The sequence below is a fragment of the Saccopteryx leptura genome, chromosome 3, assembly GCF_036850995.1.
Source record: "Saccopteryx leptura isolate mSacLep1 chromosome 3, mSacLep1_pri_phased_curated, whole genome shotgun sequence".
NCBI lineage: Eukaryota > Metazoa > Chordata > Mammalia > Chiroptera > Emballonuridae > Saccopteryx > Saccopteryx leptura.
In genome coordinates this window covers 220,117,114-220,133,833 of record NC_089505.1, presented here as the reverse complement: position 1 = coordinate 220,133,833, position 16,720 = coordinate 220,117,114, and the positions used below count along the sequence as shown (strand labels likewise).

Genomic DNA, 16,720 nt, shown 5'->3' with positions numbered 1-16,720 from the left:
TTGATCATAGAGAAGACTCTGTCAACTCATATGTGAACCAAGTATCAGCTGTATACTTAGTAATTTGTTTCACACTCACATGAGCTACTATTTTTCAAATGTTCATATATGCACTAAAATCCAACCTTACTGAATCTGTAGAACCTCTATTTTTCACGTAACAAATACTAAAAGTAAAACAAAACCACTAGCATGGAGGTCTTCGAAAGCTTACTCCCCTGTACTTACTGCCTGTGTATGCCACTTGACTGCCCTACCTTCTGCCACCATACCAATATATAGGAAGTGTTAAACACTGCACTCAACATTCAGTTACTAAGTTCTGTTATATGTTCCTATTTCTCTACCATGACTTTTTATTATATTCTAAATCTACTGTAAAACCTTTTTTGTGCTTTTGTGTTTTTACACTGTTCAAATCCCAGAACAATAATTTCAGATATAAAGGTAAATTAATAATCAAATACCAAAGTCAAACATGCTCTGTACTCAGAATGGCTTTGTAAAAACTATTTTAGTTTTTACATTAATGCTTTCTCCAAATGTAAGATTGAGATTACTAGAACTGAGTCCTGGTTAAGGGTAGTGTCACCAACCTGTAATTAATTTGGGGGAAATCATTTCATGTGTACCAAGGTTTCTACAACTGCTTTGTAATAATGCTCCCCAAAATTAAAGTTGACAAATAACTTAATTACCATTATAAAATACACTGCAGCCTGACCAGGTGGTGGCGCAGTGAATAGAGCATCGGACGGGATAAAGAGGACCCAGGTTCAAGACCCGAGGTCGCCAGCTTGAGCGCAGGCTCATCTGGTTTGAGCAAAGCTCAACAGCTTGAGCCCAAGTTAACTGGCTCGAGTAAGGGGTCACTTGGTCTGCTGTAGCCCCCCGGCCAAGGCACATATGAGAAAGTAATCAATGAACAACTAAGGTGCCACAAGGAAGAATTGATGCTTCTCATCTCTCCCTTCCTGCTGCCTGTCTGTCTCTGTCCCTCTCTCTGACTCTCTCTGTCTCTGTCACAAAATAAATAAATATATAAATAAATAAATAAATAAATAAGATAAAATACATTGCAAAAAGCAGAGTTATGTATAATAAACTATTAGTTGTTCAAAGGCAATTTAGTTTACCTCAAAGAATTATTCTCTGCTTTTTGTCTGCCAAGTTCACTTTCGGTATCCATTGCCTTTCTTGCTAGTGATTTCATCTCTTTTTCCACAGTGGTTATGGTTTCCTTCATCAAAGTCATATTTGACATTTGCTCCATACGTTCATCATCAAGCTATACAAGTAGAATGACCAGGTTACTGCCATCACTAAAAACATCTTTGCGAGCTTCCTAAAGAAACATCCTCTCTTTGTACAAACTGGTATATGACAAGATTTATACAATGAAAGGACCAGATTAGATTTGAATGTTGTGGGAGGCTGTATAGACAAAGTATTCTGGAATAGGAACAAGATAGTATATCCATCTACATTCCGATCTGGTTCAATTTGACTTCAGTAGATATATTCTATTGCAAAAACTTTTCTATTTGTAGCTCAACATTAACAAACTATGAAGTGGAATCATAAAAAAATTGTTTTCCCCTACCTACTGCTTTTTAACTCATTATAACATAATACAGATGAATTTATGAATATATTCAATTAAATTTGATAACAGAAAGTCATATTCCCTTAATTTTATTTATATAGTCATAACATCTCAAATCTTTGATTAGTAAAAAAGGTGATGCTTCTCATTTAAATTCAGTATACATATATTTTTCTCATTAATTTTAATTTCATCATAATGTTCTCTACCCTACTTACTCTGGGTAGAATAATCCAGTTTCTCTGTATCTGGCAATGTTATCTTTAATGAAATAGGGAAATGTAAAATTTGCTAAAATCCTGAGAATACATCCCTAACCATTTTTATAAGTTACACACCTTGCAACTTAACATAAAAAAGATTTTACAATTTTAGAAGGAAATAATGAAAATTCAACTATTTACACCATAAATATGTACCACCTTAAATATCTTAGGATTACAAACCCTATCTTAGAAATATAAAAGAATATCTCAGAGTATAGAAAAAAAGGAAAAAAGGAAAATCATTGACAGTTTATAGCCAAAAATGCAAAAGTGATTTTCTTTACGTTATGAACTGTGCACTCCAGCTCCTCTATCCTTTGTTCCAAGTGAGCCTTCTCATTAAATGCTGTCTCTTGGGCAATCTGGTTAAAAAACAAAACAAAACAAAGTGCTTTTAAAGTCACCATATTGTGTTTCACAAATGTTCATAAAGATAAAATCCTTTCAAACCTTTAGCCTCTCTCTCAGACTATCTCGCTCTGTGGTCATTCTTCGTAAATCAGTGAAGGCTACATCTCGTTCGGTCTCCACCCGCCGGAGGATGGCATGTGCTGTTGTTGATTTAGGAGACTTACAGCTTTTCATCATTTCTCGTCGAAGTCGGGCAATTTCTTCCTGCGCCTATTATTTAAATATATAGATAGAACTCTTAATTTAACAAGTTTCAAAACAGACATATATTATATAGCTACCTAATAACCACCCAGTTAAAACCTAAACCTATATTAATATGCATGCTATAGGATAACAGTATAATTTTTACTTTATACAAGTAAATCCAAATGATGCTCCTCAAATGCAAATGGATGTGTACAAATAGAAGTCTGGTTTACAATGTCTTTGCCAAAATTTTTAAAATTAATTTGGAGGCAGTAAATGCAAGAATGATTTACTAAGAAATATACATGGCATACTCCCATCCACTTTGTGATATAAGCTTGAATTTAGTACAATTCAGGTAAATAATGGTTTAATAAATAGGATCATAGTGTTCTAGTCTTCTCTACATAAATGTATACACCATAGTCATGGCCTAACTATCCTAACCTTGACAGAAAGGCCCACCAATCCTTACTGACATCCCAACATACTCTCTACATACGTTCAACCATCCTCCTTCCAAGTCTATTCTACATCTGCAGCTGATTTCATATCCTCCTTTGTGGCATAAGTCCTTTATCTTCCTTCCTCTCCATTGTAATCATTATCTATTCTGCTAGTCTCCCATCTCAGAGGAAGACAGGTTAACTTCTCAATTTCCATAGCTATGTCTTCACCAGAATTCTGGAACTCATCTCCTAAAGTGTCTTCTAAGATATCCCTGACTCAATTATAATTATTTCCTCTCACTTTGAATAGTACCCTCCTCTGGCTCTTTCTCCAACCATGCACAGGGTTCCTATATCTTGAAAAACTGTCATTTAGTCCTTTTGTACCCCATTTGCCATCCTATGACACTCTCTTTCTATTTATCTTTTTAAGTGTCTAAACCATGGCCTGTTCCTTCCTACCCACTTTCTCACCCGACTGCTTTGCAGAATTTCACCTAATGACCTCACCAAATTTAATGGCCTTTGCTCAGTTCCTGTTCTCAATATTTTGACAACATCTGACATTGTTTCAACACCCTCCTATAAATTTCTTCCTCCCTTGGTCTTATATTGTTCTGCTTAGTTTCCTATCTACTTTCTCTCTTTCAAAAGTTGCTCTATCAACCAAACAAAACTTCCCAAGATCCTCTATTTATAGCTTTCTCAAGACCTCAGCTACTCTGACCTCTAAGCAGATGATGTCTAAATCTACATATTAAGCTCTTGCTTTTCTCCCCAATCCAGTCCCGCAATTACTGCCTGATGACAATTACTACCTGAATGTACTCCATCTGTTTCAAACCAAACACACTTTTTCTGTCAAATCACCAAATGACTTTCTTATGTCTTTTTCTATTACCACAATTCTCCAGTCACTCAAAACAGAACTTCGGACATTTCTATTCATCTCTCCTTCTTGCTCGAATCAAACCTTGTCAAGTATTCCTTTAGAGCACCCTAGCTTAGCCCCTTAATGTCTCATGTATGGATTACTGTAACAGCCTTCTACAAAGTCCACAGTTTCTCCATCCTCCAGTTCTCTTGAAGGAGAAATTTTTATATAAGAAGATAACATATAAAGATTATGTATGAGATAATATAAAATTATTACTGGGTTAAAATGATAAATATGTGACTTTCATCCTATTTCTTCTGCTTTAAAAAATAAATAGACAGTCCATTGCTTATAAAGCAAAGTATAAACCCCTTCTAAGGCCCAGTGAACAATCCACCATATAGTCCTGAAACTGGTAAATGACATATGGCTCAAATCCAGCCTGCCTCCTGTTTTGTGTAGGCATATAAGCTGATAATGATTTTTACATTTTTAAATGATTGAAAATAATCAAAAGAAGAAAAATATTTCACAACAGGTAAAATAATATAAAATTCCAATTCCAGGGTCCATAAATAAAGCTATATTGGAATATAGCAAACTTATTCAATAGCGTATTGTCTACGGATGCTTCACACCACAAAAACAAAGTTGAACAGCTGTGACAGAGATCGCATGGCCTGCAGAGCCCAAGATGTTTATTATCTGGGCCTTCACAGAAAAAGTGTGCAGACTCCTGCTCCAGTCCAGTCTGCTTCTCCAGCCTTAGCTCTACCTTCCTCCACTGACACATACCTTTGATTCTAGCCTTTCACTGGTCCACTTACCTACTGATTTTCCTGCCTTCATCATTTGCTTCACATCATTTCTTTAGTTCTGGAATGTTACTTCTTACCCCTTTCAAGATAATAGAAAACCTATTCATCTATCCCTTGGGACTCAAATTCTATATTGTCTAGCAAAGATTTCCTTGATCACCATAAATAAAAATGTGCACTTATTTTATTTTTACCATATCTTCTAGACCAGTGTCTGCTGGTCCTCAGACTGGTCTGCCAGAAATTTCATGCTGGTCCATGAAAAAATTAATCACCCTGATGTTGTATGAAGATTATAGACCAAATGATCTTAGTTGAATTTGTTTATGCTCAGGGTGATTTCTGCCTTTGTGGTCCCCAAAATAATTCTATTTCCACTAGTCCCCAAGTGTAAAAAGGTTGAAAATCACTGTTCTATACTACTTATGCTAAAGTTAAAAAAATGAATAAATACAAGACAATATATCTCCCAGAAAACAGTCTCTGCAAATGCTTTTACACTGTGCTTCATGGCTTAATGAGGCAGTGGGGTGGGTCACAGCAGCTTCTCAGAAGCGAATCTACACTTCAAATCCCAATATAAAATTGTCTGAGAAAAGGAGTATGGCAAAAATTTGAAAATCCCTAACATACTATATGCAAGTGTAGGCTCTTCAAGGCAGAGGTTGCAGTAAATTAATCCCATACCTTACACTAATGCACACTGGCCTCTCATTAAAGGACTTCCTTGCCCCATGGCAGCTGTGGCCCTACAATCGTGCATACATACACTCACTCAGGTTTCACGGCACAAACACAGATATCAGGCAATTGTAATCAAAGCAAAGTAATCACCCCACACATTTAGAAAGTGGTAGTTGCTTTTTAAACTGCTCAAACTGAAAACAAGAAAGCTAATTATAAAAGAGAGTATCATGTATCATCCATTAAATAGCTAATATAATGTTTAGAAATTTAAGTATAATAATATCTCATTAAAACACTGCTGAGGAAAAGAAATTAAAAAAATTGAGATTAGAGTCTGAAAAAAATAAAATAAAACAGTATTGTGATTTAACCAAAAGGACTCCATGATATGATATAGCATTTATCATAGCATGAACATTTATTTTATATATTAAGATAAATGCCAGACTGATCCGTTTCCATGTGGGCCAATTCATCTTTGACAAGGTCAATTAAATGGCAAAGAGCAGACCCAAACAGGAGTCAGAAAATGTGCTCTGAATCCTGCTGTTCTTGAGCAAATCAATTAACCTTGCTAGCCCTGACTTCTCATGTATAAAATGAAGCAAACAGGCCATATAATCATGGTATCCAAAGTCACTTTAGTTATTTGAAATAGATATTTAAGTTTGACTTCAAACTTAAATAAAATCAACTAAAGTAAATTTTAAACTTAAAAAAAGTATATCTTGTAATTTTTTTCCCTTAGAGTAGCAAGCCCATAACCCTGCACAAAGCTGCTGTAATTCTAAATAAAACTTGATATTTTTAAAAGAAATTATGCTGGTAACATATGGGTTTTAATACCTGTTGAATAAAGAAACTACAGTGGTACCTTGAGATACGAACAGATCAACATACAGATTTTTAAGATACGAGCTGTGACTCGGTCTGTATTTTTGTTTGAGATCTGAGCAAAATTCCGAAATACGAGTTGTGATTCGGAAGCTGCCACTAGTTGGCACATTGGCGCACAGGTCCAGTATCGGCAGTTTGGTATACGAGTTGACTGACTTACAAGCTTGGTTACAGAACGAATTAAATTCATATCTCAAGGTACCACTGTATTTGGTTAATAAGCGCTATTAATTTTAAGCTAAAAATAAACTACAAACCGATTTTACTGTCTGAAATTATTTTTTTAATTTTATTTAGAAAATTAACCTTAACAGGGTGACACTGATCAATAATTAAACAAATTATATGGCAGTTTCTGAAGTAACTGATAGTACATATATCAAAATGATGTTAGTATTTTTAACCTCCAAATGCAAATCTTTTTATCTGGAACTCACCATACTCTTTCATTTAACATTTCCCCATTTCTTATTCCAAAAATCAGACTATTTCTATGTAAGGATATCATCTATAGGTATGGGGATAACATATGTATGTGTGTACACATATACTATATTGAAAATATATTACATTTCATTAAAATATCTTAAGAACAAAGGTAAATTATTTTGATTGGCATTTAAGCATATCTTAAAGAATTATATATCTCTAGAATTAACTGTTATTACATATGTATTTTGTTTCCTTATGAACAAGTTTACCTGTTCATAAAGAAGAAAGGTCTTGTCTCTCTCTGATGTAAGAACCTTGACATTACCCTGAATTTCTGCCAAATGACGCTCATATTTTTCCAGCATGCATTTAAGTTCTTCACGGTCTCTTGTTGTCTTCAAAAGCTCTACATCACAGTTCGTAGCCTACAATTATTATATAAGAAATTTGAAATTCTTCTTTGACATATAGTACAAATAGAAAAGTACCTGCTGATGGCAATACACAGTCTCTACTTAAGCAAACATAAAATGAAAGGAAATGATGAATAAAAGTTTTAAAAAATCACCTCTCTTTCAAACAGCTTCATCTCAAATTGTGCCACGTTTGTCTGATTATATCCCAACCACAATTAATGCCAGGCATAAAGAACCAATTTCAGTGATCCACTGTCCATGAAAGAGACTTCTGTCTCCCAATCTCTTTGATATACCAATTCACTCCAATCAACCTGAATTATTTCCAGGTTAGGTAAATCAAAGAATAAAGTTGATGTCTGAGCAAAACTCCAAAATATTCATAACTTTCCAAAACCTACCCGGGAAGAAGGAGATGGGCGTCTTGGACTTTTAGATCTACTTCTGATCATCTTTCTCAAATTTTGAGCTTCACTCTTATAGTAATCTCTGTCTGCTTCTAAAGTCTTGACAAAGGAATCAAGTCTGGAAGGAGATTTATTTCGTGCTTTTTCAGTCTCTAAAATTATCTTGCCAGGAAGGAAAAAATTAGGCTATTATTTCAAGATAAACTATAACATCATTTTCTACATGAAGTTGAACACAAACAGGATCCTTAAAAATAATGTGGTATTTTAAAAATCATACTTTAAAAAAGCAGTTACATATCTTTCTTTTCCAGCATTTTTGAATATTCTAAATTTTTACTTAACTAAAAGTACCCCTAAATTTACTCAATAATTTTGAATAAAAAATGGTAAGTTTCAGAGAGGTCAGAAATGACTACAGATCTAGTTACAAATCCCAGAGATAAATTTAACTTGCTCAGAAAACTGTGTATAACATCTAAGTTTTGCTCAATAATTGGTCAAGAAATGAATAAATTAAATGAATACTGGATAGGCCATACTTGTATGAACTTTCCAATGCATTCCCATTCACTTTAATATACTTAGAAACATTTCTTTTACAACATTCATTTTACTAATGCTACATGAGTAGAAAATGACAGACATACTTACAGAGAAGATGTTTCAAATATTTCAAATAACATTAAAATGTCTAAACAGAGCAGTTTTCTTTTCACATTGTAGATAAAGAAAACATATTATTTAGAATTAAACAAGATTTGACTTACAGATATTACTAAGAATAAAAGTTAATGTTTAAACTAATGCATCTTATATTTTAAGAATTAAATTACTTTAAGTATCATTTTATTTTATTTATTTATTTTAACTTTTTTTTTTTCTGAAGTGGGAAGCAGGGAGGCAGAGAGACAGAATGCTGCATGCACCCAACAGGGATCCACCTGGCATGCCCACCAGGGAGCAATGCTTAGCCCCTCTGGGGTGTTGCTACATTCGCAGGTGTCCCCAAACCATGGCCCCCTGAGGCCATTTATCCACCCCCCCTCCCCACCACACTTCCAGAAGGGGCACCTCTTTCATTGGTGGTCAGTGAGAGGAGCATTGTATGTGGCGGCCCTCCAATGGTCTGAGGGACAGTGAACTGGCCCCCTGTGTAAAAAGTTTGGGGACCCCTGCTCCATTGCAATCAGAGCCATTCTAGTGCCTGAGGCAGAGGCCATGGAGCTGTCCTCAGCACCTGGGCCAACTTTGCTCCAATGGAGCCTTGGCTGCAGGAGGGGAAGAGAGAGATAGAAAGAAAGGAGAGGCCTGACCTGTGGTGGCGCAGTGGATAAAGCGTCGACCTGGAAATGCTGAGGTTGCCGGTTCGAAACCCTGGGCTTGCCTGGTCAAGGCACATATGGGAGTTGATGCTTCCAGCTCCTCCCCCCTTCTCTCTCTCTCTGTCTCTCCTCTCTCTCTGTCTCTCCCTCTCCTGTCTAAAATGAATAAATAAAAAACTTTTAAAAAAAAGGAAAAATTAAAAAAAAAAAAAAAAGAAAGAAAGGAGAGGGGGAGGGGTGGAGAAGCAGATGGCCACTTCTCCTGTGTGCCCTGGCTGGGAATTGAACCCGGGACTTCCACACACAGGGCCAACACTCTACCACTGAGCCAACCAGCCAGGGCTAAGTATTCATTTTAAATCAGTTAACAGCTAAGGGCATTAATAAAACTAACCACAAGTTTTCTCCCCTGTAGGCGGGAAAATAGTACACTGCAATGAGAAATGGAGCAAGAACAGCATTGCTCTTGCAGACTGGAGTACCCTAGTGCAATGGTCCCCAACCTTTTTTGGGCCATGGACCAGTTTAATGTCAGAAAATATTTTCACGGACCGGCCTTTAGGGTGGGATGGATAAATGTATCACGTGACCGCGACAAGCATCAAGAGTGAGTCTTAGACGGATGTAACAGAGGGAATCTGGTCATTTTAAAAAAATAAAACATCGTTCAGACTTAAATATAAATAAAACGGAAATAATGTAAATTATTTACTTTTTCTCTGTGGACCGGTACCAAATGGCCCACGGACCAGTACTGGTCCACGGCCCAGGGGTTGGGGACCACTGCCCTAGTGCACCCAACAGAGAGGGTTCATTTTATTTATTGATTTTATGGGGGAGGGAGCAAGAAGTAATAACTCATTGTTGCTTCATTTCAGTTGTTCCTTGCTTGCTTGTTGTATGTGCCTTGACCAGCCAAGCCCAGGGTTTTGAACTGGCAACCTCAGCATTCCAGCTTGACATTCTATCCATTGTGCTACCACAGGTCAGATGAGAGGGCTCATTTTAGAACACAAACTTTTTTACTGTTTACCAAATTCATGAGTCAAAACATATGTACAATTTGTCAAAGTTTTACTATATTAACAGAATAAAAATTATTATTTAACACATATTTAAGAAAAATGTACTTACAGATCTAAGTCTTTTTATTGTATTTTCCAATACTATTATATTATTTTTCTGGCAAATGAGTTCAATCTGAAAATCAAGCCAGAAAATAATTATTTGGATTTAAAACATTTAAAGTGATTTAAATGAAACAGAGAGCACCAAGTAAAGCAAGCCCTTAAAAATAAAAACATGTGGCCCTGGCCGGTTGGCTCAGCGGTAGAGCGTCGGCCTGGCGTGCAGGGGACCCGGGTTCAATTCCCGGCCAGGGCACATAGGAGAAGCACCCATTTGCTTCTCCACCCCCCCCCCCTTCCTCTCTGTCTCTCTCTTCCCCTCCCGCAGCCAAGGCTCCATTGGAACAAAGATGGCTCGGGCGCTGGGGATGGCTCCTTGGCCTCTGCCCCAGGCGCTAGAGTGGCTCTGGTCACGGCAGAGCGACGCCCCAGAGGGGCAGAGCGTCGCCCCTGGTGGGCGTGCCAGGTGGATCCCGGTCGGACGCATGCGGGAGTCTGTCTGACTGTCTCTCCCCGTTTCCAGCTTCAGAAAAATGCAAAAAAAAAAACAAAAAAAACATGCAAACAGTGAATATTTTACAAAAATACTCCACCTCTTTATGTTTACCCACCTTTAATGGAAAAAAGAACCTAGGATGAAATATAACAGCTGCTTTAAATCATCCAATATTTACCAAATTACCCCCCACATAATGTTAATACTAACTGTAATCCTAAAGATGATAAAAGAGAAGAAATAGAAGAATGACTAGGATTTTAAAAGTTTTCCCAAATCACCATAGTCAGAAGTAATTGTCTTTTCCTCTGAACTTTTAATAGTGTAGTTCAATCCAACCCACAAAAACTTTTTGTATCAGATTTGACATCAAACACACCCACTCTTATAGTATAATTACCCCGAGTTATATATTTGGTATAGGACTAAATTTTATATGCCTAGAACCCAGTGACTATGTTTTTATACAAAGCTATAAAGCTCTTTGCTAAAAGTTGGCATGTTAATTTAATAAATTTATTTCTCAATTCACAAACCTCTCCTTCATTATTCTAAACTAAAATGTACTATATGTTAAAATGAAAGAAAATAATTTAAAAAGTTTTTAAAAGAAATATGTATTATATTTTAAATATATTCTGGAATTATTTTGCCTCATTTGTTCTTTTGACCAGAGCACTTCCCTAAGAATTCTCTGGCAGTCATATTTTATGAAATACTAATGGGTGTTATAGTATGAGACATAATTTACGTAGAGTTTGGATAAGCTTATGCATAGTTATTTGGGTAGATAATTTTCAGTGCTTTAATTTATACTACTATGTAGACACTAGAAAAATAGATATATATTATATTATGTGTAAAGATGTTCATACTATATTAATTATAAAAACTCAACATGGCCAAAAATTTTATTTAGTATGACCCATTCTTGTAAAAAATAAATTTATACATACATATCCTAGATGCAGATGGAAGAAAACTAATAATATATAAAATGAGGAAGATGAAATGTCTAGTTATAGCAAGGTTTGATTACATATGTTATTTTATTACACTCTTCTACATAGACTGACATTTTTAATAATAGATATGTATTACTTTACATATAAAGAACATAATGCTGATGCCACTCTGAAAAACAAAATTATAACTGGCCCAAATGAAAATATGCTAATCAAGTGTGTTAATTTATTTGACAATTGTTTAATGAGGACCTACTATGTACCTGACATTGTGTTATATGCTAGGCATAGCAGTGACTAAAACAGACAGAAACCTCCACCCTCACAGAGCTGACATTCTGATTGAGAAGAAAAAAACAAAAGATAACACATGGAACAAATTTCTTTTTCGTTTTCTGTTGCATGAGGTTTTAGAACTGTTTATATATATTTCTGCATTGCTAATTCCAAATCTGAAATTTGTTTTTTTTTGGTGCATGCTCTAGTTTTTATGCAATTTTAATTTCTTTTTGTTACAGTTAATGGCATGCATTGGTTTTTAAATTGGAGTTAAAGGGCAACGACTCTTGGATTGAACATAACCACAAGGCAATTAATGTTTTACAAACATCACTTTTACATAATTGTAGTTGTTTTTAAATGTAAAAAATTTTTATCTGAGGCCTGACCTGTGGTGGCACAGTGGATAAAGCGTCGACCTGGAAATGCTGAGGTCGCCGGTTCGAAACCCTGGGCTTGCCTGGTCAAGGCACATATGGGAGTTGATGCTTCCAGCTCCTCCCCCCTTCTCTCTCTCTGTCTCTCTCCTCTCTAAAAAAAAAAAAATATGAATAAATAATCTCCCTAAAAAAAAAAAAAATTTTATCTGATAAAAAAATCCTCTTGTTTTAAGATTGAATAATGGCTTCTTCGAGTAGGCGTAAATGTAAGAATAGTCCTGACACCTTCTGTTATATATGTGGCTGTTACACACTTCAACGTCAAAGGCGCAATATTTCATCATTTGTGACACGTGTATATATTGCCTATTTTCAAGTTCCCCTTGGTGATCAAGACAAGAATTGGGCTCCTCATATTGCGTGTCATAATTGTGAGGAAATGCTTTGTGACTGGACAAAAGGAAAATGCAAAGGAATGCTTTTTGGTATTCCCATGGTTTGGCGTGAACCTAAGGACCGCAGCAGTGACTGTTATTTCTGTCTGATCCATACAAAGGGCATTGGCAAGAAAAAATGGCATATGATCTCATATCCTAATATTCCTTCAGCAATACAACCTATCCCACACTCCAAGACACTCCCAGTTCCAGTTTTCAATGGTTTTATTTCTTCTAAGGACAAAGAAAGTGAACATGGTGATCAAGTGTATTTTGATAAGATGCATGAGGAAGTGGTTGTAGAATCTGAAGGGTCTTCTTCTGATGCCAAGCAGTCATTAACCCCTCAGCAGTTTAGCCAACCCGAATTGAATGACTTAGAGATTTGGGCCTATCAAAGAAAGCAGCTGAGTTATTAGCCTCCAGGCTTCAAGAAAAGAATGTACTTCACTGGTCAGCTAAAGCAGTGATCCCCAACCCCCGAGCCACGAACCAGTACCGGTCCGTGGGCCATTTGGTACCGGTCCGCAGAGAAAGAATAAATAACTTACATTATTTCTGTTTTATTTATATTTAAGTCTGAATGATGTTTTATTTTTTTAAAATTACCAGATTCCCTCTGTTATATCCGTCTAAGACTTACTCTTGATGCTTGTCTCGGTCACGTGATACGTTGCTGCTAAAATTAAACCCATTAACTAGCAAAATGAGTGAAAAACCAAATTCCATTGAAAGTTTTTTTGGGAAGTGGAAAAGGGCCAGTGAGGAGACAGAAGAACCCACAACCTCGAAGAAAAAGAAGGCTTCATTTAACAGACAATAATACCAGGAGTCCTAGTTGAAGTACAGATTTATCGCAACTGGTGATTCTCACGCACCAAGGCCGCTCTGCATAATATGTGGTGACCGGCTAAGTAATGAGGCAATGAAGCCTTTAAAACTGCTTCACCACGCCTGACCAGGCAGTGGCGCAGTGGATAGAGCGTCGGACTGGGATGCAGAGGACCCGGGTTCGAGAGCCCGAGGTCGCCAGCTTGAGTGTGGGCTCATCTGGTTTGAGGAAAAGCCCACCAGCTTGAACCCAAGGTCGCTGGCTCCAGCAAGGGGTTACTTGGTCTGCTGAAGGCCCGCGGTCAGGGCACATATGAGAAAGCAATCAATGAACAACTAAGGTGTTGCAACACGCAATGAAAAACTAAAGATTGATGCTTCTCATCTCTCTCCGTTCCTGTCTGTCTGTCTCTGTCTATCCCTCTCTCTGACTCACTCTCTGTCTCTGTAAAAAATAAATAAATAAATGAAAATTAAAAAAAAAAAATTAAAACTGCTTCACCACTTGGAGACCAAGCACCCTACTTTAAAAGACAAGCCTTCTGAGTATTCTGAAAGAAAAAAGCATGAACAAGAAGGAAAAAAACAATTACTGGTGGCCACTACATCAATAAATGCAAGTGCACTGAGAGCATCATACTTGGTGGCTAATTGTATTGCTAAGGCTAAGAAGCCATTCACCATTGGTGAAGAATTGATCCTTCCAGCCACTAAAGACATTTGTCATGAACTTCTAGGAGAGGCTGCAGTTAAAAAGATAGCACAGATGCCTCTTTTGGCTACCACCATCACACAGCACATTGAGGAAATAGCAGAGGACATTAAATCACAATTGCTAGAAAGGATTAATAAATCACCGTGGTCCACTTTCCAGGTTGATGAATCTACAGATATTGACAACAAGGCAATGCTACTTGTTTATGTGTGTTATCTCTATCAAGAGGATGTGCAAAAGGATATATATGTGCACTATCATTGCCAACCAAAACCACAGCCGCAGAACTATTTAAATCGCTGGATGACTATATATCAGGAAAACTGAAATGGTCTTTTTGTGTCGGCATATGCACAGATGGAGCTGCTGCCATGACTGGAAGTATGTCTGGTTTAACTACTCGGATTAAGGAGGTTGCACCTGAATGCAAGTCTACGCATTGTATCATTCACAGGGAAATGCTGGCTAGCCGAAATAAACCACTGGAACTTAACAGCGTATTGAATGATGTCATTAAAGTTATTAACCACATCAAAGCATACGCCCTTCACTCACGCCTGTTTGAGCAGCTTTGTGAGGAAGTGAACACGGAGCACAGACACCTTCTCTTATACATAGAAATAAGATGGTTATCCCAAGGGAGGTCCCTGGCCAGAGTGTTTGAATTACGAGAACTGCTGTAGAGATTTCTCTCAGAAAAAAAAAGTCCCACTAGGAGCACATTTCAGTGACGAGGAATGGGTCGCAAAACTCGCTTACTTGTGCGACATATTTAACCTCCTCAATGAATTCAATCGGTCACTTCAGGGGAAAATGACAACTGTCTTCAAGTTGGCAGATAAAGTAGCTGCATTTAAAGCCAAACTGGGTTTGTGGGGATGATGCGTGAACAGGGGTATATTTGACATGTTTCAAACATTCGCAGGAATTTTAGATGACACTAAGCTCAAGCCTTCATTGTCCCAGCTGGTGCATGATCACCTGTATTTGCTTTTAAAAGAGTTTGAACCCTAGTTCCCAACCACAAAAGACCCATGAATTGCCAAGGAATGGATCCGCGATCCATTTGTCAACAAACCAGGTGAACCCAGCATGTCTATGCAAGAAGAGGATCAACTACTGGAGATCGAAAATGATGGCGGCCTTAAAAATATGTTCAAGACTACAACTCTGCCAGTGTTCTGGATTAAAGTCATGGCAGAATACCCCGAGATCGCCACAAAAGCACTAAAAACCCTGTTGCCATTTCCAATATCCTATTTGTGTGAAGCAGGATTTTCTGCAATGACAGCAACCAAAACAAAATTACAGAATAGACTGGACATAAGCAACACACTTCAGGTGTCATTGTCTCCCATTACCCCTAGATGGGACCGTCTTGTTGCAGAGAAACAAGCTCAGGGCTCCCACTGATTTAGCATTATGGTTGTTGGGAGATAGGTTACTATCTCTCATTCTATATAAACATTATAATAAATAACCCTTAACTTAGAATATTCATAACAATGGTGAGTTGTATTTTTCATGCACTTTATATTTGTTTTTGTGTTGTATCTTATTTTTAAGGTATGTTTAAATGTTACCATAGTGACTGGAAAGTGTTTGGAGGCAAAGAGGATGTTACTCATGTTATGTTGTTGGTGCGATGTTAAGAGGATGCTTCTAATAAAGTTGCATATGAGTACACAGTGGATTCATGTTTATTTTTATTGTCATAGGTTCATAATTGGTAGTGAGCCTGAACCTATCTTATTACATATTGATGTCAGACATGAAATGTTGTCAAAATAACAAATTTAAATACAGCCTGAATAATGAGGACATGCTCATTCCTCCTTTAACTTAGCCCAATAAATATCGTAAGTTCGACAATTACATTTAAAAATATCACAGTTTTTATGCCGGTTGCATAATTTTATTTTGTGCATTTATCCATCCCACCCTAAAGGCTGGTCTGTGAAAATATTTTCTGACATTAAACCAGTGCGTGGCCCCAAAAAAGTTGGGGACCACTGAGCTAAAGTATCCCATTTCAGGAAGCGTGAACAGATTTTTGTGGACTTTTTTTCCAAAGACAAACACTTTGTTTACTGTCATGATATCAGTAGTCTTCTCAGCCAGCTAGGTGTTACCACTTACAGTCCAACAGAATGGCGGCTATTTCTTGACAGCTCTAAACGGAGTCTGAAATGTGTTCTCCTACACAATGGTAATGTTTATTCAGTGGTTCCAATTGGTTATTCAGCTCATCTGTGAGAAGATTATAATGACATAAAAATTGTCCTCAACTTTCTGAAGTATGAGGAGCATAACTGGATCATTTGTGTGGATCTTAAAATGGTAAATTTCCTGCTAGGACAACAGAAAGGTTTCACAAAGTATCCTTGCTTTCTGTGTTTGTGGGACAGCCAAGAGCGGGAGAAACACTGGACACAGAAGGAATGGCTGAAATGTGAAACTCTGGAGTAGGGATGCAAAATATTGTAAATAAACCTGTAGTTAATCGAGACAGGATCATTTTTCCCCCCACTTCACATCAAACTTGGTTTAATAAAGCAGTTTGTTCAGGCTTTGAATAGAGAAAGTGAATGCTTTCAACATATTATTTCTGCTTTTCCTGCCTTATCTTTTGAGAAGATAAAAGCAGGTGTATTCGATGGACCTCAAATTCGAACTCTCATATGTGATGAAGAATTTGCCAGGAAGATGA

At 37.0% G+C, this 16,720-nt stretch overlaps 1 protein-coding gene across 1 annotated transcript in view; it reads right to left on the bottom strand.

The window, feature by feature from the left end:
- Nucleotides 1-16,720, bottom strand: part of TSGA10 (testis specific 10) — a 104,759-nt gene that overhangs the window by 59,575 nt on the left and 28,464 nt on the right. The window contains exons 2-7 of the mRNA XM_066377596.1: nt 9,915-9,980; nt 7,450-7,617; nt 6,902-7,057; nt 2,323-2,493; nt 2,157-2,234; nt 1,137-1,288 (exon numbers count right to left, since the gene is read on the bottom strand). Coding sequence (XP_066233693.1) covers nt 1,137-1,288; nt 2,157-2,234; nt 2,323-2,493; nt 6,902-7,057; nt 7,450-7,617; nt 9,915-9,980 — 791 coding nt within the window. The remainder of the gene's footprint in view (nt 1-1,136; nt 1,289-2,156; nt 2,235-2,322; nt 2,494-6,901; nt 7,058-7,449; nt 7,618-9,914; nt 9,981-16,720) is intronic.